At 42.4% G+C, this 17,655-nt stretch overlaps 2 protein-coding genes across 5 annotated transcripts in view; one reads left to right on the top strand and one right to left on the bottom strand.

The window, feature by feature from the left end:
• Positions 1-110: 110 nt before the first annotated feature.
• prrt2 (proline-rich transmembrane protein 2) lies at positions 111-5,380 on the top strand. 3 transcript variants are annotated; one of them, XM_034570370.1, is made up of 5 exons: positions 111-497; positions 2,523-2,815; positions 3,025-3,326; positions 3,406-3,535; positions 4,539-5,380. In XM_034570370.1, exons 2-5 carry the CDS (start codon positions 2,578-2,580, stop codon positions 4,553-4,555), a joined length of 687 nt encoding a protein of 228 aa, XP_034426261.1. In that variant the 5' UTR covers positions 111-497; positions 2,523-2,577; the 3' UTR covers positions 4,556-5,380. The 3 variants fall into 3 exon arrangements, with proteins under 3 accessions (XP_034426261.1, XP_034426260.1, XP_034426262.1); XM_034570369.1 differs by having other exon boundaries at positions 112-497; positions 2,519-2,815; XM_034570371.1 differs by having other exon boundaries at positions 134-497; positions 2,519-2,815; positions 3,031-3,326.
• Positions 5,381-11,128: 5,748 nt separating this feature from the next.
• Positions 11,129-17,655, bottom strand: part of LOC117752746 (double C2-like domain-containing protein alpha) — a 37,529-nt gene continuing 31,002 nt past the window's right edge. For both annotated transcript variants that reach the window (XM_034570350.1, XM_034570349.1), the window contains 4 exons: positions 16,229-16,428; positions 13,432-13,513; positions 13,042-13,138; positions 11,129-12,456 (listed from right to left, as the gene is read on the bottom strand). In XM_034570350.1, coding sequence (XP_034426241.1) covers positions 12,320-12,456; positions 13,042-13,138; positions 13,432-13,513; positions 16,229-16,428 — 516 coding nt within the window. In that variant the 3' untranslated portion in view covers positions 11,129-12,319. The remainder of the gene's footprint in view (positions 12,457-13,041; positions 13,139-13,431; positions 13,514-16,228; positions 16,429-17,655) is intronic.

The raw sequence follows: 17,655 nt of genomic DNA, 5'->3' as shown, positions 1-17,655 counted from the left end.
GTGAGCCTCTGCGGCTGCAGCTCTGCCTGGTTCCAGTTTGAAAACCTGATTTGGCTCCTTTGTGAGCTCCTGTCCTCTGTCAGGAGGAGACACCTTGTTATCACTGACTCTGGGAGCTGCAATAGTGGATTTACACTCAGTGGTGCCACAATCTAGCGCCCCCTGCCTCCACCACCTCCCACTGCACGTAGTCAGCCTGGTTTTCACTTTTCATTACACACGCACACGCACACACACACACACACACCTCCTCTGAGATCCACCCCGCCGTCCAGGAGGCTGCTCATCCATCCATCCCAACAACACACTGCGCTGCAACGAGACGCTCCAACAGCTCCGCAGCTTTCACACACACACGCACAACAACAACAACACTCTGCACGTCTGCTGGATGTTGAGATGCTCGGTGGCGTCTGATGCTTTTCTTCCTTCCCCCTGAAACGAACGCCAGCACGATGCCAGAGCCCGGGATGGAGCGACTGGATTAAACAAAAAAGGTCAGTTTGATTTATCCTCGCAGCCTCCTCCTCCTCTTGTCTTAATGAGAAACACACCAGGACTATTACCGATTTGCATTCATGCTTTTTTTTGCTTGAATCCAATGCAACGTGCATGTTTGTTTTTTTTTTGTTCCTTCTTGCATCTGAATTCTGAGCAGCAGCAGGAGGAAGAGGAGGAGGCTAATTAATGAGCAGCCTCCCTCCCGCTCTCCCTCCATCATCCTTCCAACCCTTTCTCCTCCATTCCACTATGTTCCCTTTGTGCTCCTCATTTTTTACCTCCGCGTCCTTTTCACCTTTTGTTCCGTGCACAACGAGAGGCCGCCATGAGCACACACAGTGAAATAATGCTATGTACACACCTGCACGCAGAGCATGGCTGCCCGTGTGGTTTCAGAGGAACCTGCCTCCATCTGCCTTTGTGCGGAGCCTGTGTCGGCGTGACCCGCTTTTCTGCTCTCACCTGATATCGCGCACATCTGAGGCCTGAAGCCCAGTGAACCACAGCGTTTCATCTGTTTGCCTTCAGACTGATTATCTGCACAAACACTGAGCAAAGACAGAAACATGGGATTCATTAAGGTGATGTTGACTCTGGTATTTAGGGACTGCGTGTAAATGATCGTTTAGAGGGGGTGGACAAAACAAAACAATACAAAAAATGTACACCCTTCATACAATTTTCAAAAAAGCAAATACATGTATTTAAAGGCTTGTGTATATTAAGGCTTTTTATCAATTGCTAAGGTTCAATAAACATAGATTTATTGCTTAGGCATCGTGCCAACATGTGATCTAAACTATATTCACCTCGGATTTGTGAAATGTTTTCCTGTTTGTCTTCTCTGCTCATAAAGAAGAGTTTAAAACCACAACCTTCACTCAGGAGCAAACATATGATAACGTGACATCTATCGTGATAATTATCGATATCTACTGATTTTTATCTTGATATCTTTGGCCATAGTCCCTCCCTAGTGTATATTTATTCAATAGCATATAATCTCATCTTTACTGAATTGGTACAACTCTTTAAGTGCAGTTAGAAATAATTGGCGTTCTCTAATGGAAGATAACGCATTTGATTCTGCATTGCACTCCTGTAATATTTTCACAACGGATTGTGTGAAACATGATCAGAGTGGATGCAGCAGAACCGGAGATATCACATCTGTCTGTCCCAGGGACCACATGTGGAATAACGAGCACTTCCACTGTCTCTTATTACCACTTTCAATCTGTATCTAGTGGATCCCAGAATTCATTGTGGTGTGCGGTTCCTCTTCCGCACATGCTTTAATTCTCTTTTAGGTTGAATTTAGGACCAACAATATTGAACAGACACGAAGAGGCTGTAGTTCTTTCTAACTTATCTATCTACATGACACTGATCAGCTTAATATTTCATATCTGACGCTTTCGACATCAATAATAAATACCACATTTTATTACTACTTTTTAAAAATGGTCTTTTGTTTCCAGTAGACCCACAACAATTGATTTATTGTCTTTATTATCTGAACCACGTCTTCCACTCTGTTTTAACTGTAACTCTGTATTGATCCTGCTTAATTGATTAGGTTGAAATGAAGCCATCAAATCATCTAAGCTCGATATATTTGTGCAAAGAACAGGACGTGCACGTTGCAGGAATGTAAATACCACATTTGTTCGGTTTCTCCAAAATGACTAATTGATCTCATTACTTTCTAAATATATTTGAGTGAGGTAAAGAAACCCAGAGACACCGATGTCCTCAAGTGGCAAAATGCACTTTATTGACCTATGGTGAAAATATTCATTGCGTAAATATTTGAACTTTTATTTACTACATTTATTTATTTGTTGGTAATAAAATAAAATGTATATCTTGGATAAACCTTTTAAAGTTTCAAAGGAACAAAAAGCACCACCCTCCCTCTCTGGTGATCCTCCTCCCCACGCTTTTCAAACAGTCCCTAAGCATAAGGGGCAGAGCAGGTTGGTTAAAACCATTTTCCTGTTCCCACGTGTCACAAACAGGCAGCACAAATAGGACTGGACCACAAACAGAGGCTTCATTTCGCCAGCAGTCAACATGGCCGTGAACATGCTACCATGTCCTACCATGTGGCCCGGGGAGGAACAACCATCGCTGCTGGACCAGGACGCCTCTCTGTCGAGCCACGCCTCCGTCTCCGTCTCCATGCCCTGCCCACCGTCGCCCATCGGTGAACACCTCATCCACAGCGGCAGCAGCCCGGCCAGCTCGCGGCCCTCCCGCAGCAAATCCAAAGGAGAGCTGGTCATCGTCATCAACGAGAAACTGCAGAACAGTAAGTGACTGGGTTTGACCTGATAAGGCAGCGGGTGGGTCATGCAGCTGCTTAGTCAGCTCGCTCAGGGAGAGTCACATTCCAGTGCACAGAAGGGCTCCTGGGAGAACACACACATGCACACACACACACACACACACACACACACACCTACACACACACACCGCTGCCAGCGTTTCAAACATCTGCGTGTCCTTTCCCTCCCACATGTGTAGGTAATGGGATTCATCCAGTTCCTGCAGAAACCACCTCTCCAGTCATCTCCTCTCCTCCCAGAAGACAACACTCCATCTCTTACCCCCATCACAACAAGACCAGGAAGGGCAGCAGGGCCAGCTCCATTGGCTACACCGCTTTCTCCCCAAGGCCGTCCATTTCTCGCCACTCCAGCATCGCCACCCAGCCGCCCCTGGACCGGACCAAGGTGAAGGACTACCTCCTGCTGTCCGTGTTGGCCTGCTTCTGCCCCGTCTGGCCCATAAACATTGTGGGATTCGTCTACTCCATCATGGTAAGAGTCTGTTTTGTAGTTGTGTAAGAATCTGTGATCTGTAATCTGTACTAACAGATGGTTCAATCTTCTCCTTCAGTCCAAGAACAGCCTGGAGCAGGGAAACCTGGACGGTGCCGTGCGCCTGGGACGTGTGGCCAAGATGCTCTCCATCGTTTCACTAGTTGGAGGGACGCTCATTATCATCGCCTGCATTGTCAACCTGGCCAGTGAGTGTCCCAAATCTGACCTTTAAACATTAACCGCACCTTTTCACCCTCTGTGTAGTCGTACACAGACGATTCTCTCCCCTGAATTCCTCCTTTTTTCCCCTCTGAAGTTTGACTCGATAGATTTGCAGCAGTAGCTTTGTCGCAGCTGATCCTCTGGGCTTCAAAACCTGCTACTGTCGCTGTTTATCCCATCACGACATCATATTTAGCTCCGTTAGCACAATCTGACTGTATCTCTCTGATATTATCACATCTATGTCTGCACAACACTGCACTAGCTGCAAAGCCTGCACCAGTCCTAACACACTGCAGGAACCATGTCAACGCTCCACAAAGATCAGAGCATATTAATCACATTTGCCTCTGACTCAGATCTACATTTTATTACATCTTCCCCTGTAATACCAGGGCGGCCTCCGGCTGTAGCTGACCGCATGCCTCAGATCGCTGTGTGTGTATCTGTTGAGTGATTTGTGCTTTCTGTTGTGCGCCTCGCTCTGTTCGCTTGTACACTCTGTGAAGCCTTGTTGTCACTGTACCACATGTATAAGATGTATGTATGTATTTGAGCTGTCGACTCGCACGAGACAAATAAATGCATTTATTGTACCTGGCGAATAAAAGGATTCTGATAACAGATCAGTGATTATTACTTATTAGTGGTTATTTGTTAAGAAAACAATGAGTATTTGCAGGACTTGATATTTAAGTATATTCGTTTATGAAGGGTGAGGTGACTCCTCATCTGTATGTTTTCAAACACGCACAGTTTCTGCCTGTTGGGTCTCATTAAGCCAAGAGATGTAGTAATTAACTTAATCAGCGCAAGAGCAAATGCACGCCCAACTTGACTTTAAGGGCTCTGGGACTCGACAACCCTTGTTTTCTCGTGATGTAATTGTCCTCTGTGGTCTGTGAAAGTGAAAGTGAATACGTCCATATTAGGTTTGCAGAATATTCAGCTCTACTTCAACTAATACGCTTCCTTTTCTTTTTTTAGTAAATGTGAAAACCTGAGTTTCATCCCAGGGTGAAACTGGATAAGACAACTGACCGTCTGGCCCTCACCTGCACCACCGTCCTTACCACCTAGTCATTACCTGGATGTGTGACAAATATACACCAATATACAGCGCTTACTCATATTTCTGTAATCTATAGAGGTCCTTTTTGCTAATGGAAGAAAATGACATATGCAAATGGTGCTGCATTGAGTTGGGGGGAGGTTTGTCTGATGTTAGATGGAGAAGGGCAGTCAGACTAATCGGCCCCTTCCTATTCACGCCAACACGTTCAGAACGATTCTTGAGAAAGACACAAACTCTTCGCCGCCCGCAGAACTGACTCAAACCAGGTGGACGAGAAAACCAGTGGAGCTGGTAACACGACATGAAACAGGAAGCGACACCTCCTCACTTTCAACGCCTCATGCAACTCCCCACAAAATGTCCGCCAAGTCCATCCTTCACCGCACCGACGACACAGTTTCAGCTCTGCCGCTAAATCCCCCTCGGATCCACGGAGAGGCTCTTGGATTTGTGTCACGGAGCAGAGATTCATCCTTTTCCCTTCCCGGAGAAGAAACACTTTCAATCATCGTACGTCGTCTCGTTCCCGGCCCTCCTCTGTGGTTCTCTTGACTCCTGCCATACATCATGTGTTTGAGAAGCGAGCGTACGGGAGGCGAGGAGGATGAAAGAGAGGCTTACCAAGGACTAGCTATGCTATGCTGAAAAGGAAAGGGATTATGGGAAGTCTTGCACCGAATGCACAGTCGTCACTGCAAGGAAAACATGTGCCAAAAAGGAATTTAGTGGGAAAAGTTTCTCGCTTTGTGAAAAAACCCCAACTCTGATCACAGAACTGTTGTTGTAGAGGGTGTTTCCACTCGGCTGCGACTTTACTGTATAATCCCTCGACACCACTGAGCACTGTGACCTGAGAACAGCTACATGTCCACATAATTAAAAAACCCACTGTAGCAGGATACTCATTTTACAGTGAAGCTAATTACGCTGCGTCATCTCGAACCTATCTTTTTGATAATGTTTTTGTAAGAGATCATTTTGAAACTGAGGAAGATTTGTAATGTGATGCTCTTCAGTGCCGTGTGTGTGTTGACAGATGGTGGGAGTGCTGTGTGCATATGGGACATCACCATTTGGTTAAACAAATTAAATAGCTCATGATTGCAGGAAGGGTTGAGGCTCAATCTGCATCCACAGATCGGTGGCAATTGTTTCTCCCTTAAAAACCATGAAAACTGTTGAATTTGATTAACACTTAAATATTTATTTCCTGTTTGTTTGTAATATTGTCGGATGATGCACAGTTGCTGTGATAGAACTAATGTTTACATCTGGTTTATTATGAATATTATTACATTTCCTGTGTATTCTAACCTCTAATCTCTGATTCTCAACTAAAACAAACGGGTTTCATTGACAATAGATAAAACTCCTTATTTATTTATCGTATCCTGGATCTCGAATCAAGTACAGAAAGGTTCAGACCTGCAGATCATTTTCTTTACAGACTGAGTTGGCTTTTCTTTTCCTCCCTCTGTTTCTATTTAATATGTAAATTTAATTATAATCAACAGTCAATGTATTCTGCAGATATTAATCTCAATATTGTGATAATTCTCTAGTTGGTATGAGTTAGCATTAAGTAGTTACGACCTAACGTAGGCGCTGTCGGCCGGCCTCCCGACGGCCATTGTAACGCCACCGGGCTTCTATAATCTTTGTGGTTACTGGCATGTTGTGGATTTCTATTCATGTACGACGATAGAAGCTGAAAAATCTGCAGAGATAAAGCTGGCACTTGGAATATTATACTTCTGCAGCACATTCATAATAAAGACACGATGCATGTAACATGTTGTCAGTGTGGTTTTGAGGAGGTGAAGAGCGGCGGCGCTGATTAAAGAGAATGAAAAGTCAAGAAAATGAGTAATATCCAGAGAGATTAGCCACTGAGGAGAGATTGTGTTTTGCAATTAAGCTGATGAGAGGAACCAAAAAAGAGAAAGTATTAATATAGTTCTCCGTACTGTGACGGTGCATAAGCTGCATGAGAGCACCTGCTGTCGACAGGAAGACTTAAATACTGAGAGGAGCGGCCCCCGAGCCAATGAAATGCACCGAATGAGAATTAAAGCCTCAGATGACTTCAACTTATTCAAAGCAAAAATATCCCTCATTATATTCTCAGAGGTTATTTTTAAACCCATAACAGGTTACTGCTATCGGCTGCTCAGCTTAATAACTATGAGTATTTATAGGTGAGTGAATGGGTAAAAACATTGAATTGATTGTGTTAAATGTGTTTTTTAAACCAAACTGAGTGATTTGGGCAAACCCAAGTTATAGATAATCAATGACTTAAATATCTTTGTATATCTGTTAATTCAATTCTCAGTATAACACACATCTCCTCCGAGGCCCAACAGTCCCCAAATCAAACCACATTTAAACTCACTAGATCTGGATTTTTGTTTTGATCTGCACCAAATTGCACACACTCATAAATACCAGTCCCCTTAACATGTCAGGTTTTTATGAAATCAAGATCCAGGAGTTATTCTCTAAGAAATCAAGGAAAAGTTGAGAAACGCCCTCTGTCAAATTGTTAGATAATGGAAAACAAATTCCTGGATCTGCACCAAAATTGAACAAGTTCTTTTTTTGGTCAAACCCCACCAAGCGACAACATGTATTTATTTTAATCCTGAACAAAACAAACCTACGCAGATGAAAAGTTGACCTTGGCGGAGGTCAAAACCATCAGCTGCAGCAATTTTGGCATCACAGCAATCCCAAGAGTTACTTTATATAAACACAGAAAACACTGTACACACACATTTATTATATAAAAGATGATTTAAGTCACAACAATGTAAGAAAAACTAGAAAACGTCTTGTTTATCCGGGAGTTTCCAGATCTCACAAAGGGAGAAAAAACAACTCAATTAGCAGAAATCACAGCATCAGAATACAACCCATTCCTGTGTCTGACAGCTGAAGGTATTTCTGTTTGTCCTCAGCTAATTAACAGCAGGTATACGCAGCTCACAGAGGGATCGCTGCACCAGACAGGGGCACATCCAGCTGCAGGAAGTGGGTCAGGGATTATCCAGCTGGGTCAAACAAACACTGAGGCTGTGAGGCAACTTGGCAGCGTTTGAACGCATCATGATCAAGCTGTCAGTCCACAGGAGGTGACAGCGTAATGAGATACAGTACACTGACCTGTGGCCATGCTGTTCTATTAATCAGCCAGAGTAATAGTTATGAGCGTGAAGTCATGCTGCGATGGATGTTCGGGGATTTAGTGTTTTTTTAACCTTTAAAAGTAAAATTATATATTTTTTTCTTTTAAATATAATGACATAAGGAAGTTTTCACATCAAAGACTCCTCCAACTTCCTCGCGTTCCTCATCTGTCATCTATCTATCTATCTATCTATCTATCTATCTATCTATCCATCACAATGAGGGATACAGAATGGAATGAGTTAATTGAATTTCAATTGAGAACCTTTCCAACATCCACACATATAGTTTAATTAAAACCTGATGGAGCTTCAGGCTGTTATTTGTCCCATTATTACTGAAGTCAGCAGCAACCTGCACTATCACAGTGCTGGCTGTAGGTGGCAGTAATGGCTCCATCGTCCCTCTGTGGTGAAATAAGACACTTACTTTTTTATGTTTTCACAGGTTTTTAGATTTTTGCAAAGATTAGTTGAGCTTTACTGAATATTTGTGTTTTTTAATAGAGAAACCAGCATTCGCTCAATAACGTGGGCAGAACTAAAAAGATTACATTTCCTCTAAAATCAAACATTTACAGGAATCAAAAGCCTCCCAGGAAACCAGGCGGCCAGGTGGTTGTTACTGAAATAAATGATTTGATGACGTGGTATTCTCCTCGTAGCTGTCATCCTTATACTTTATATGTCTCCTCAATCAGCGCTAATGATGTCACTCATCCCAGGTTTAAATAAATGTTTGTGGTTTCACAGAAATCCGCTAAACCACAGGGTGTCAGGTTAATCCTCCCTGAGCCAAAATAACTACTTTTATTCTGTTAAAGGTTATTTTAATGTCTATATTGGGCCCATGTACAGTAATGAGTGACATTTCATTTATCTTCTCAGGATTATTAAAAGATCATCATGTTGTCAATATGATTGTAACCTGATGAGTTCTTACACGTTTCATGTTATTGTATCATCTGACGCTGACGTTTCTTTTTAATTAAATGTCTTTATCGTCACAGGATCGTTTTTCAAAATGAATTTGTTCTGTCCTCAAGTGTCCGCTCTCATTTTTCACAGTAATCTCAGTGTAGATCTTTCCTGCAGCTTCATAAAATAAAAGATAATACCTTCTTTTTTTTCATACTTTTATTACACATGGACCTGGACTATTGCAATGTTTTATTTATTTATCTGTGTTTAACCACAGGAGAGAAGTGTGACCTCAACTTTACAATCTCTACCTTTGCTACCTGTGGAATTATTAAGGCTTACACAGGCTTACAGCTTCTGAATATCTTCACACGAGTCCTAATAGCAGAAAGCAGAAAGTTCTATGTTTTATTTCTGGGTTCAGTCATGTGTCAATGGACGACCTGCAAAGTAAGAACTTCAATGTATGGCGTGACGCCTGTTTTACTGTACGAATGACAGTAATGACTCTTTAATCTTTAATAACTTGCATTTATGTCCTAACAAACCTGAGTCAAGAATCCTACAGAAGATATTGTTAATTCATTGTGCTTTAACAATGGTAGTAAAGTTCTTGAATCATGAACCATCACAGAGAAACATGGAGTCAGCGGATCCTTCCGCCTCGGGCTGTGAAGCCGAGACACAAAGTCACAACCAGCCATGAGTATTAGTGAACGTGTTGACGCTGAGACAACTGGACAAGTGTCACGATCTGCAGGAGCTCTGCAGTGAGGCGTGGGTCACACACGTCCAACATCTCATGAAGAGGACGATGGAGGGACTGATTGTCCCTGAAGGCTTCTGCTCAGACTAGTAGGACATCAAGCATCTCTGCAGGCTGTGTGATGAAAGATCTGCAGAAAAGGTTTGGTATATGTGCCAGCTAAGGCCTCTGATGTTATTGCAGGATCCAGGGGTGGATACCGCCATCGTTCAAATGTCGGGCTAAAATTGGGGGAAATGTGTGTAAAATAATGCTCAATACATGATATTTGACTTTGACTTAACTCTGCAGGAATAAACAAACATCTAAGATTTGTCTATTTCCCTCAGTGTAAGAATTTAAAAGAAACAACTCAAATTGTTTCATTATTTGTGTTTTCCTGCTGAGAGGATCTGTGGAGGACTGATCCAACACTGCATCTGCTGTTTGCGCTCAGGGAGAACAAACAGTGACTGAGATGGAACAGAAGTAGCCTTCTCCGATTTCCCACGAAGCTTCTTTCCCGCTCAGGATACCCGAGAAAATGCGAAATAATCAGAAACTGTGCAGCTGCAATGAGCTTCCATTTGTTGTTGTGACACCTCTTTTCAATTTCAAATCTAAACTGAGCCTCAGTCCCGGCAGTATGACTCTGCAGGTGAGCTTGATTTGACCCTCAGAGAATGACCGTCCATCCGTGCATACTCAGGAAGCATGTTGACCAAAAACCTCCCGATGTCCTGATACTGACCTCTGACCTTCCCTTCAAACGGTAAAAGCAAAGATGATGTTAAGAAAATAATCAACATCTTGACTCCAAGGTAAATAGGTAATAGGCTATATACCAGTAAATCTACAAAGAACACGCTGGAAGGTCATTAAGAACCCTGTGTGGCTTTGTTGGTAGAGCATTAGGCTTATATTCAAAGGGATGAGGGTTCAAAATAGTCATACATTGTAATACACACTTTTGAATATCCTACTATTACCCTGCACTTCAATAGGACATTACATTATCAATAGGGTTAGCCTGTGGTCCACGACCCACAACCCAACCCTAAACCTAAACCCTAGCTCCAACCCTAACCCTAATTCTTGGGAGGGGCTTTTTAATTAACCGATTCTGGTTTTTAATAATCATGGTCCCTATGTGCCTGTGCCCGTTGTAAAACTTATTAAAGCTCAAACTAAACCCTCCTTATCTTTGGTGTCATCTTAAATGATCTAATTTGGGCGAATTGAGTCATGATTTGACTTGTAATTTAAATACAATTTAAATAAGGTTAAATTTGTATTTTTGCATCGAACCTTCACAAAAATCCAGTTTTTAAATACTGCTGTTCGATATCATTATTTCAGAAAGATTATTTAAAATGTAAAACAGAAAAACGTTATAAATTAAGTGATATTCAAATATCAAAACTAAGTGTTCAAATTACATCATTTTCTTTCACCTCTGTGCTTCTCCTCTGAGTCGACCCCTGGATCTGTTCTGCTCATATTACACAGAGAAGAAGCTGCAATTACAGATCCTGGAGGCTAGGTGGCAGCGCTGTCTTTACTGGGCCACCTGTGAGCTTTGCATAAACATTAGAGATTCAAAGAAGACACTGAGGAACAATAAAGAAACAGAATAGAAACTCAGGGATTCACGCAATGAATCAATAAGAATGTTTTTATGAAAAAGAAAAAGAACCATGCACACGCTTTATATTCCAAAGGACAAACATCCAGACGTCACAATATCTATTTACATATGAACACCACTGGTATCTTCAGCATGCCTCATTGACCACGGGAGCGTGTACAAATAAAACCTGTAACCCAGAGTAAAGCAGCAGCGATGGAGAGTCAGAGTACGACGAGCACGCACAACAGTCTGCTCTGAAACTTCTCCTGTTAGTTACACCACCGTCCTCTTCCTCATAAATAAAAGACCATGGAGCAAAAAGTAGGTAAACATCAGCTTGTCATCAATAAGAACCACATCAAAACAACCGTGAATGGAACCAACATTGTCTTGAGTTAATCAGAGCCACACACCTCAGCAGGGTCACGACACGATGATGAACACTTCGTCCTGCAGCAGAGTCCGGCACATATTTGTCTTTAAGTTTGTTCCGTCAACACCAAACATGCAAACATACGTGACACAAACCATCAACATGGAAGAACCAATTATCTTATTAGGTTGTGCTGTGTGCAGGCAATCCAACGCCCAATCAGATCCATAGATACAAAACAGTAGTAAGACCACTTGGAAATCTTCGGAAGCATTTAGGCAAAAACATTATTGCAAGGGAGAGGTATGTGTGCCGTGAGACGAGATGGGCCGCGATGGAGCCGTTTAAACGTCAGCAGTTGATGAGAGTAACAGGCCAAATTTAGGAAGAGCCAGTGAACCTGACACGAGAGGCGAACTGCGGAATGATTCAACTTTCTGTCTCGTTTTGCTTTCACGATTTCAATTTTCTCTATGATTGAAATCTGACCAGCTTGGCGCAGTGCGCAGGAGCATGTAGATGAACACAAAATGCACAAAAGGGACACGGATCCCCATGAATATGATTATGAAAATTCTCCCTCTCGGAGCCTTGTGGCAGGGATGGTTTCCCCCGATTTGAATCAGGTCTATTTAGCTCCATGATTAGAGCATGGATCTCTGAATGGAAACCCTTTGGGATGATGCTGTTGTGAATTATGAACCCATTTTATGACACAAAGAAAGTAGGATATGAATCCGTCACAGTCATGCAGAAAGTCCTCAGAGCATGCGATGAAATGTCTCTCTCGTCTTCAGGTGGTCTCTCCGGTGTCAGGGCGGTGCAGGAGGCGCAGTTCATTCCTGCACCGTGGATCCCGGCAGCTCGTTGGTCAGCGTGTGCCAGCGCTCCACCTTCTTGCCCTTGTTTTTCAGACATTCTATCCAGTGCTGCAGAGTTTCTCCCTGCGAGTGACACCCCAAGGACACACCCCCTGACAAGTGCACAGACCCAAAAATAACATCAGTCAACGTAAACATACAATGAATATGTTTAATAAAAAAACTAAGAGTAAATACAAGTTTTAAAAAGTAACTGAAAATGTCTATGAATATGTTTATCTCGGCCAAGGAGGCTAGGCTCTTGTCTCCGTTTGTCAATTACTTTGTTTGTTTGTTGTTAAACTACTGGACGGATTACCAGGATAATTTTTTATTTATTTTTTAGGAATTTGTTTTTAATGAATTAACGAGGCTGCCAGGTTGAGCGCAAAATCAATTGCTTGAAGAGTAAATTCAGTTGACAACCGATTTTCTCTGGTTGAAAACAATCCTAGAAATAACTCTCTCCCACTCGTAGACCAAGTTTAGTACGAAGCTCATTTTCAGCCAAACGCTCTTTTGGCAACTAAACCCTGCAAATTACCGACAGGGCTGCACTCGGATGATAGTTAGTAAGAGAGGACATCTTTAAATATCTTCAACATCCGCCATGTTAAGAGCCAGCCAACTGGTGAGTGTTCCAAAAACCAGCAGCAGGAAGCGATCCAGTGCCGGAGTGCTTATAGCTGTCAACTCACCGATGAAGTCGTTGGACTTTCCCAGATCGTAGTCCCACACCGTGACCTCCAGCGTCTTGGTGGCCAACTCTGTGAAGGAGATTTCATAGAAGAACTCCTGGGTGAAGACAAAGAGGGGAAAGGGGAAGAACTGAGGTCAGGAGATCACACCTACACATTGCTCTTCTTCTCTAAACCTCTAAAACACTCACTAATGAGGCAGCAGTTAATAATATGCAAACTGTAATTGGCTGTCCTCTTAAACTAGCTGTTACTGAAACTTTGCATGCAGCGCAGTGTCTCTGAGGACTATATACTTTAAGCTTAAATGAGCTGTCTCTTGACATTCAACTATAACAATTGTGCTTCTCGCTCCCACAGTCGTACACATGCACAAACATGGCAAGATACCTCATTAAACTCTGGGTTGAGGGTCTTTTTTATGACGGCGGTTTTGTGCTTGGATTTCTTCTGAACATCGGGCTTGAGATACCTGAGACAGAGGAATGTGTTACCATCATATATCAGACCCGTCGTTATCATTCAGAAGTCAGGGCTCCGCTGAAAGGAGAAGCAAAGCACAAAGGCAAGAGGAAGATACCAGCCATGACTACATAGAGCTGGATACATACAGAGAATCAATATGCTCAGTCAGGTGTAACTGTGCATTCACATGCTCCCCTTCTCCTGAGTTGGGAAGTCGATGTTCAACATTCGTGTGTTCGTGACGTGAAGTTAGAATGTGGAAATAACGCAGACGCTATAAATAAAATGTGTTTTTTGTATAGAGTCTTGACACCTTTGTTCAATATTGGCATATTAACAAAACACTAAGAAAAAGGATCGGGTGTGATAAGAATATAAATAATCTAAGAATGCATGTTTATCATAAATATGTCTGGAAACAAGACAGTTTTTGTTTGCTCGGTCCAGAGTTAAAATTAAATTTAAATTCCCTTCAAGAAAGCGAAGAACTTCTACTTACTATTGTATTTTCTATCATGGAAGTTAGCTGAGATATTTGACATCACTGTCATATCTCTATGACAAACAATGGAGAAAAACTAGCTTGTTTTTCTTAAATAAAACCAAAAACATAATCTATAATTTACCACCTGTGTTAAAACTCTAACTCCCAGAAGTGTAAAAACTCTAATTGAGGTTGAATGGACTTATCTCTTGGCTATATAAAGTCTGATTTCGTTTTCAAAGCCAGGCTTTCTGCATTTTCCTCCTTTTTGCCAAGCTACATCAACCAGCTACTCGATGTAGCTTCATATTAAACTGAGAGTCAATATCCTCATCTAAGTCTCAGCAGGAAAGCAGACGTCTTATTCCCCAAACTATCATTATCTTCCCTTGAATGTTTCTCTGTATTATCTGTGAAACAAACCCTCCTCGAGTGTGAGGACTGATCAGTAATTCCTTATATTGAAAAAGCTCAGCGCCCCTTTCGTGAGCTGTCATTGGATTCTCAAGATATTTTTAAGCCAGCGTGTCAAAACTCTCTATTCACATTTGCTCTCCACCCACCACCCACAGCTTGGAGAGCGTATGTTCCCACACGCTCTCAGACACAACAAAGCATCCGAGAAGAAGCTCCCGCCAAAGGGCAGAGATGCGAGCACGCATCTGAAATGAAACAAGGTGCATGATGTATTACTGTGGACGTGTGGGGGATGCATGCGTAGGTTCGGTGTATGTAAGGGAAGCAGGGAGAGTGACGGGGAATGTGCCTGTCTTCATGTGTTAATGTGTGTGTGATGGGAGATAGTGTCTTCCTCGTTCTAGAAGCAACCTCAGAGCCTGAATCAGCACGCAGGAGAACAGACGGAGGAAGAAGAGGTGGTTTGAAGCTCATTTGTGTAACTTTCCTCGTAAGGACACTGCATTGACTTCCATTCGTTATGGAGAGCCGAACCAAAACCTTATCCCTAACCTTAACCATATAATCATAAGGTTTTGCCCAACCCTAACCTTACCCTAACGACCACTCACTTCCTGCCTCTAACCTTAACCAGGACCTCAGAAATAACGTGTTGCCTCATTAGGATCAGGCTTTGGTCCCCATGAGGTCTACTGGACAAGATCAGTGTTTCTGCTAGAAAAGGTCTTGGTAACAAAAGCTCATTAGCATAATGAATTCCCAAGTCGACACCCTAACCTCAGTCATCCCAACTAAATATCAAACCCTTAACATAACCCGAACCTAAACCATTGTTTATCATGGACTGCCATATTAACACAGATTTCTTTGTTTAACAGCCGGGAAGAGGCCTTGGAGGTTGGGAGGTTTTTTAAAATAAGAACTAAAACTCTTTTCAACTTTCCCTGATGTAATGATTTTATTTACTTACTTTTAATCAATCAATTATGGTTATAATGAGGCATTTTTTAAGTGACTTAACACTCAGAGTCCCCTTCTGCAATGCCCCTCATAGCACTCATTCAGAGCAGTGTGTTGTAACCCCGACCTAACCAAAGCTACATCGATTCGAACACACACACACACACACACACACACACACACACACACACACACACACACACACACACACAAAGACACACACACACACACACACACTATTGCTTTTCTTTCATTGGTGAGTAATGAAACTCCAGAGGACCAACATGACAGCACCAGGCTCTGTTTTTTCAAAAATCTTGGTAATGCCCCATGATACAGTGCGGCCATAACATTACATCATGTCACTGCCTCTCAGTCCCATTTGAAGGCTGTCAATAAACACACACACACACACACACACACACACACACACACACACACACACACACAAACACACACAAACACGCACAGTTGTCATTATCTTGATGAATGAATGACATATTTCACAACAGCTTCCTCTGTGAAAGCCGCTCTCACCTGTCTCACCCCTCATGAAGGGTCAACTCCAGTCATATATCATTCATGTGCGGTGACAATAAGGTGATTCATGGGGTCAAGACGAGCCAACGGCCAGTGGAGAACCCACATAGGTATTAAGGTGGGTGGGAGGCTGGTGCTGGATAGGTCATTTGGCAATTGACAGCCTATCAGTCCAAGCTGTGCGTGTTGTGTATTCATCATTTGCAATGTGGCCAATTATGTGCTAGAATTGCTGCTTAAATATTTGTTTTTCATTCAATCACAGACAACAATGCATATAAATCTTCTGGCTTTAAATCAGTGCTGCGACGTCGTCCTTACGTTTTGACGTAGGGGTCCGAGTAGCCGTTGACATCCATGGCTGCCAGGTGGGCGCAGCGTTTGACGCCCACGCACAGGCCGCCGCGAGCCCTCTCCTTGGCCTCACCCTTCACATCGTCGTCGCCTGCCGGGGGGAGGAACTGCAGGCAGAGCAGCAAACGGCCTCTCTCCTCCAGACTTCTCTGCTGCTCCGTCTCCCACTGAGGAAGAGAGTGGATATAGAGCGGTAAACAGTGAATTAGTGACTTTGGGGTCAGATTTAAAAGGCTTCATATACTGAAAATGATGTATCTAGGGCTGGTGTCATGACCTGCTGATGAGTCAGGCAACAATACTCTAGCTGTTTTAAAGCTGCTGCAGAAATCAATATGTTTAAATGACTTGTGGCTTTAATGACTATGCATAATGTAAAAGGGGTCGCTCATAGCTATGAGCCCTCAGAGAATCATTATGCGACTATGCTGTCACTCTCAGCTCCACGAAACTCAATGTTTTAGTTTAATGGCCACAAATGAACTGTTATGGTTTTCTTCAGCGTCATATCCAACTGCTACGATGAACCCAAAGATATTCACCCACTGCGGAGATAAACAAAGCTAAAAGGAGGGTGAATATTGGACCCGTGGACTCAAACACGACTTCAAATGAATGCTAATGTCGCTTCGTGTCTGTTCAATGTGCAAATAAGCCACAGCGCTAACACGCTCGCAATATCAATTTTCTTTCGACAGAGGCAAACAACAAAAAAAATTGTAATCAATTGAAGTGGGTGTAAAGCTGCAGTGAAAATAAACCATGGAAATACACTGCAGATTTCCCTCCAGAAGCAGAACAAATAATAAAAACAAGCTGAACCTTTGTTGAACGTCACAGTGACTGAATGAATACTAAAACCTTAATAAGAGCATTTGACTTCTGTACGGAAACATAAATCCCACCATGCCCTTGAGACCTGAACAGATACTGAACCCAACACTAAATCCTGCAACAGCCCAAAACACCTTTTTGTTTTACGTTATTCGTTAGTGACACAATTGCAAAAAGTGCTTTTCTAGTCTGATCAAGTCAAGTTCATCCATTCACGCACACATTCATCGCAACTTTTTTGTAGTGAGTATTTCGTTGTGTTGTGGGTATTTGTTTGTGCAGTGGGTATTTGCTCATGTTGTGAGTATTTGTTCATGTTGTGAGTATTTGTTCATGTTGTGAGTATTTGCTCATGTTGTGAGTATTTGTTCATGTTGTGAGTATTTGTTCATGTTGTGAGTATTTGTTCATGTTGTGAGTATTTGGTTTTGTTGTGAGTATTTGATTGTGTTGTGGATATTTGGTTGTGTTGTATTTAATTGTATTGTGAGTATTTGGTTGTGTTGTGAGTATTTGATTGTGTTGTGGGTATTTAGTTGTGTTGTATTTAATTGTATTGT

This window comes from Hippoglossus hippoglossus, chromosome 19 (genome assembly GCF_009819705.1).
Source record: "Hippoglossus hippoglossus isolate fHipHip1 chromosome 19, fHipHip1.pri, whole genome shotgun sequence".
NCBI classification, from domain to species: Eukaryota; Metazoa; Chordata; class Actinopteri; order Pleuronectiformes; family Pleuronectidae; genus Hippoglossus; species Hippoglossus hippoglossus.
Note: the sequence above shows the minus strand (reverse complement) of the source record. Positions and strands in the feature narration are given on the sequence as shown.

Excerpts from the sequence above, each read along its gene's own strand:
- prrt2 (XM_034570370.1), top strand. The coding sequence starts at position 2,578 with ATGGCCGTGAACATGCTACCATGTCCTACCATGTGGCCCGGGGAGGAA. Across the intron at positions 2,816-3,024 it reads CAACGAGAAACTGCAGAACA|GTGTAGGTAATGGGATTCAT; the intron begins GTAAGTGACTGG and ends TCCCTCCCACAT. Across the intron at positions 3,327-3,405 it reads GATTCGTCTACTCCATCATG|TCCAAGAACAGCCTGGAGCA; the intron begins GTAAGAGTCTGT and ends CTTCTCCTTCAG.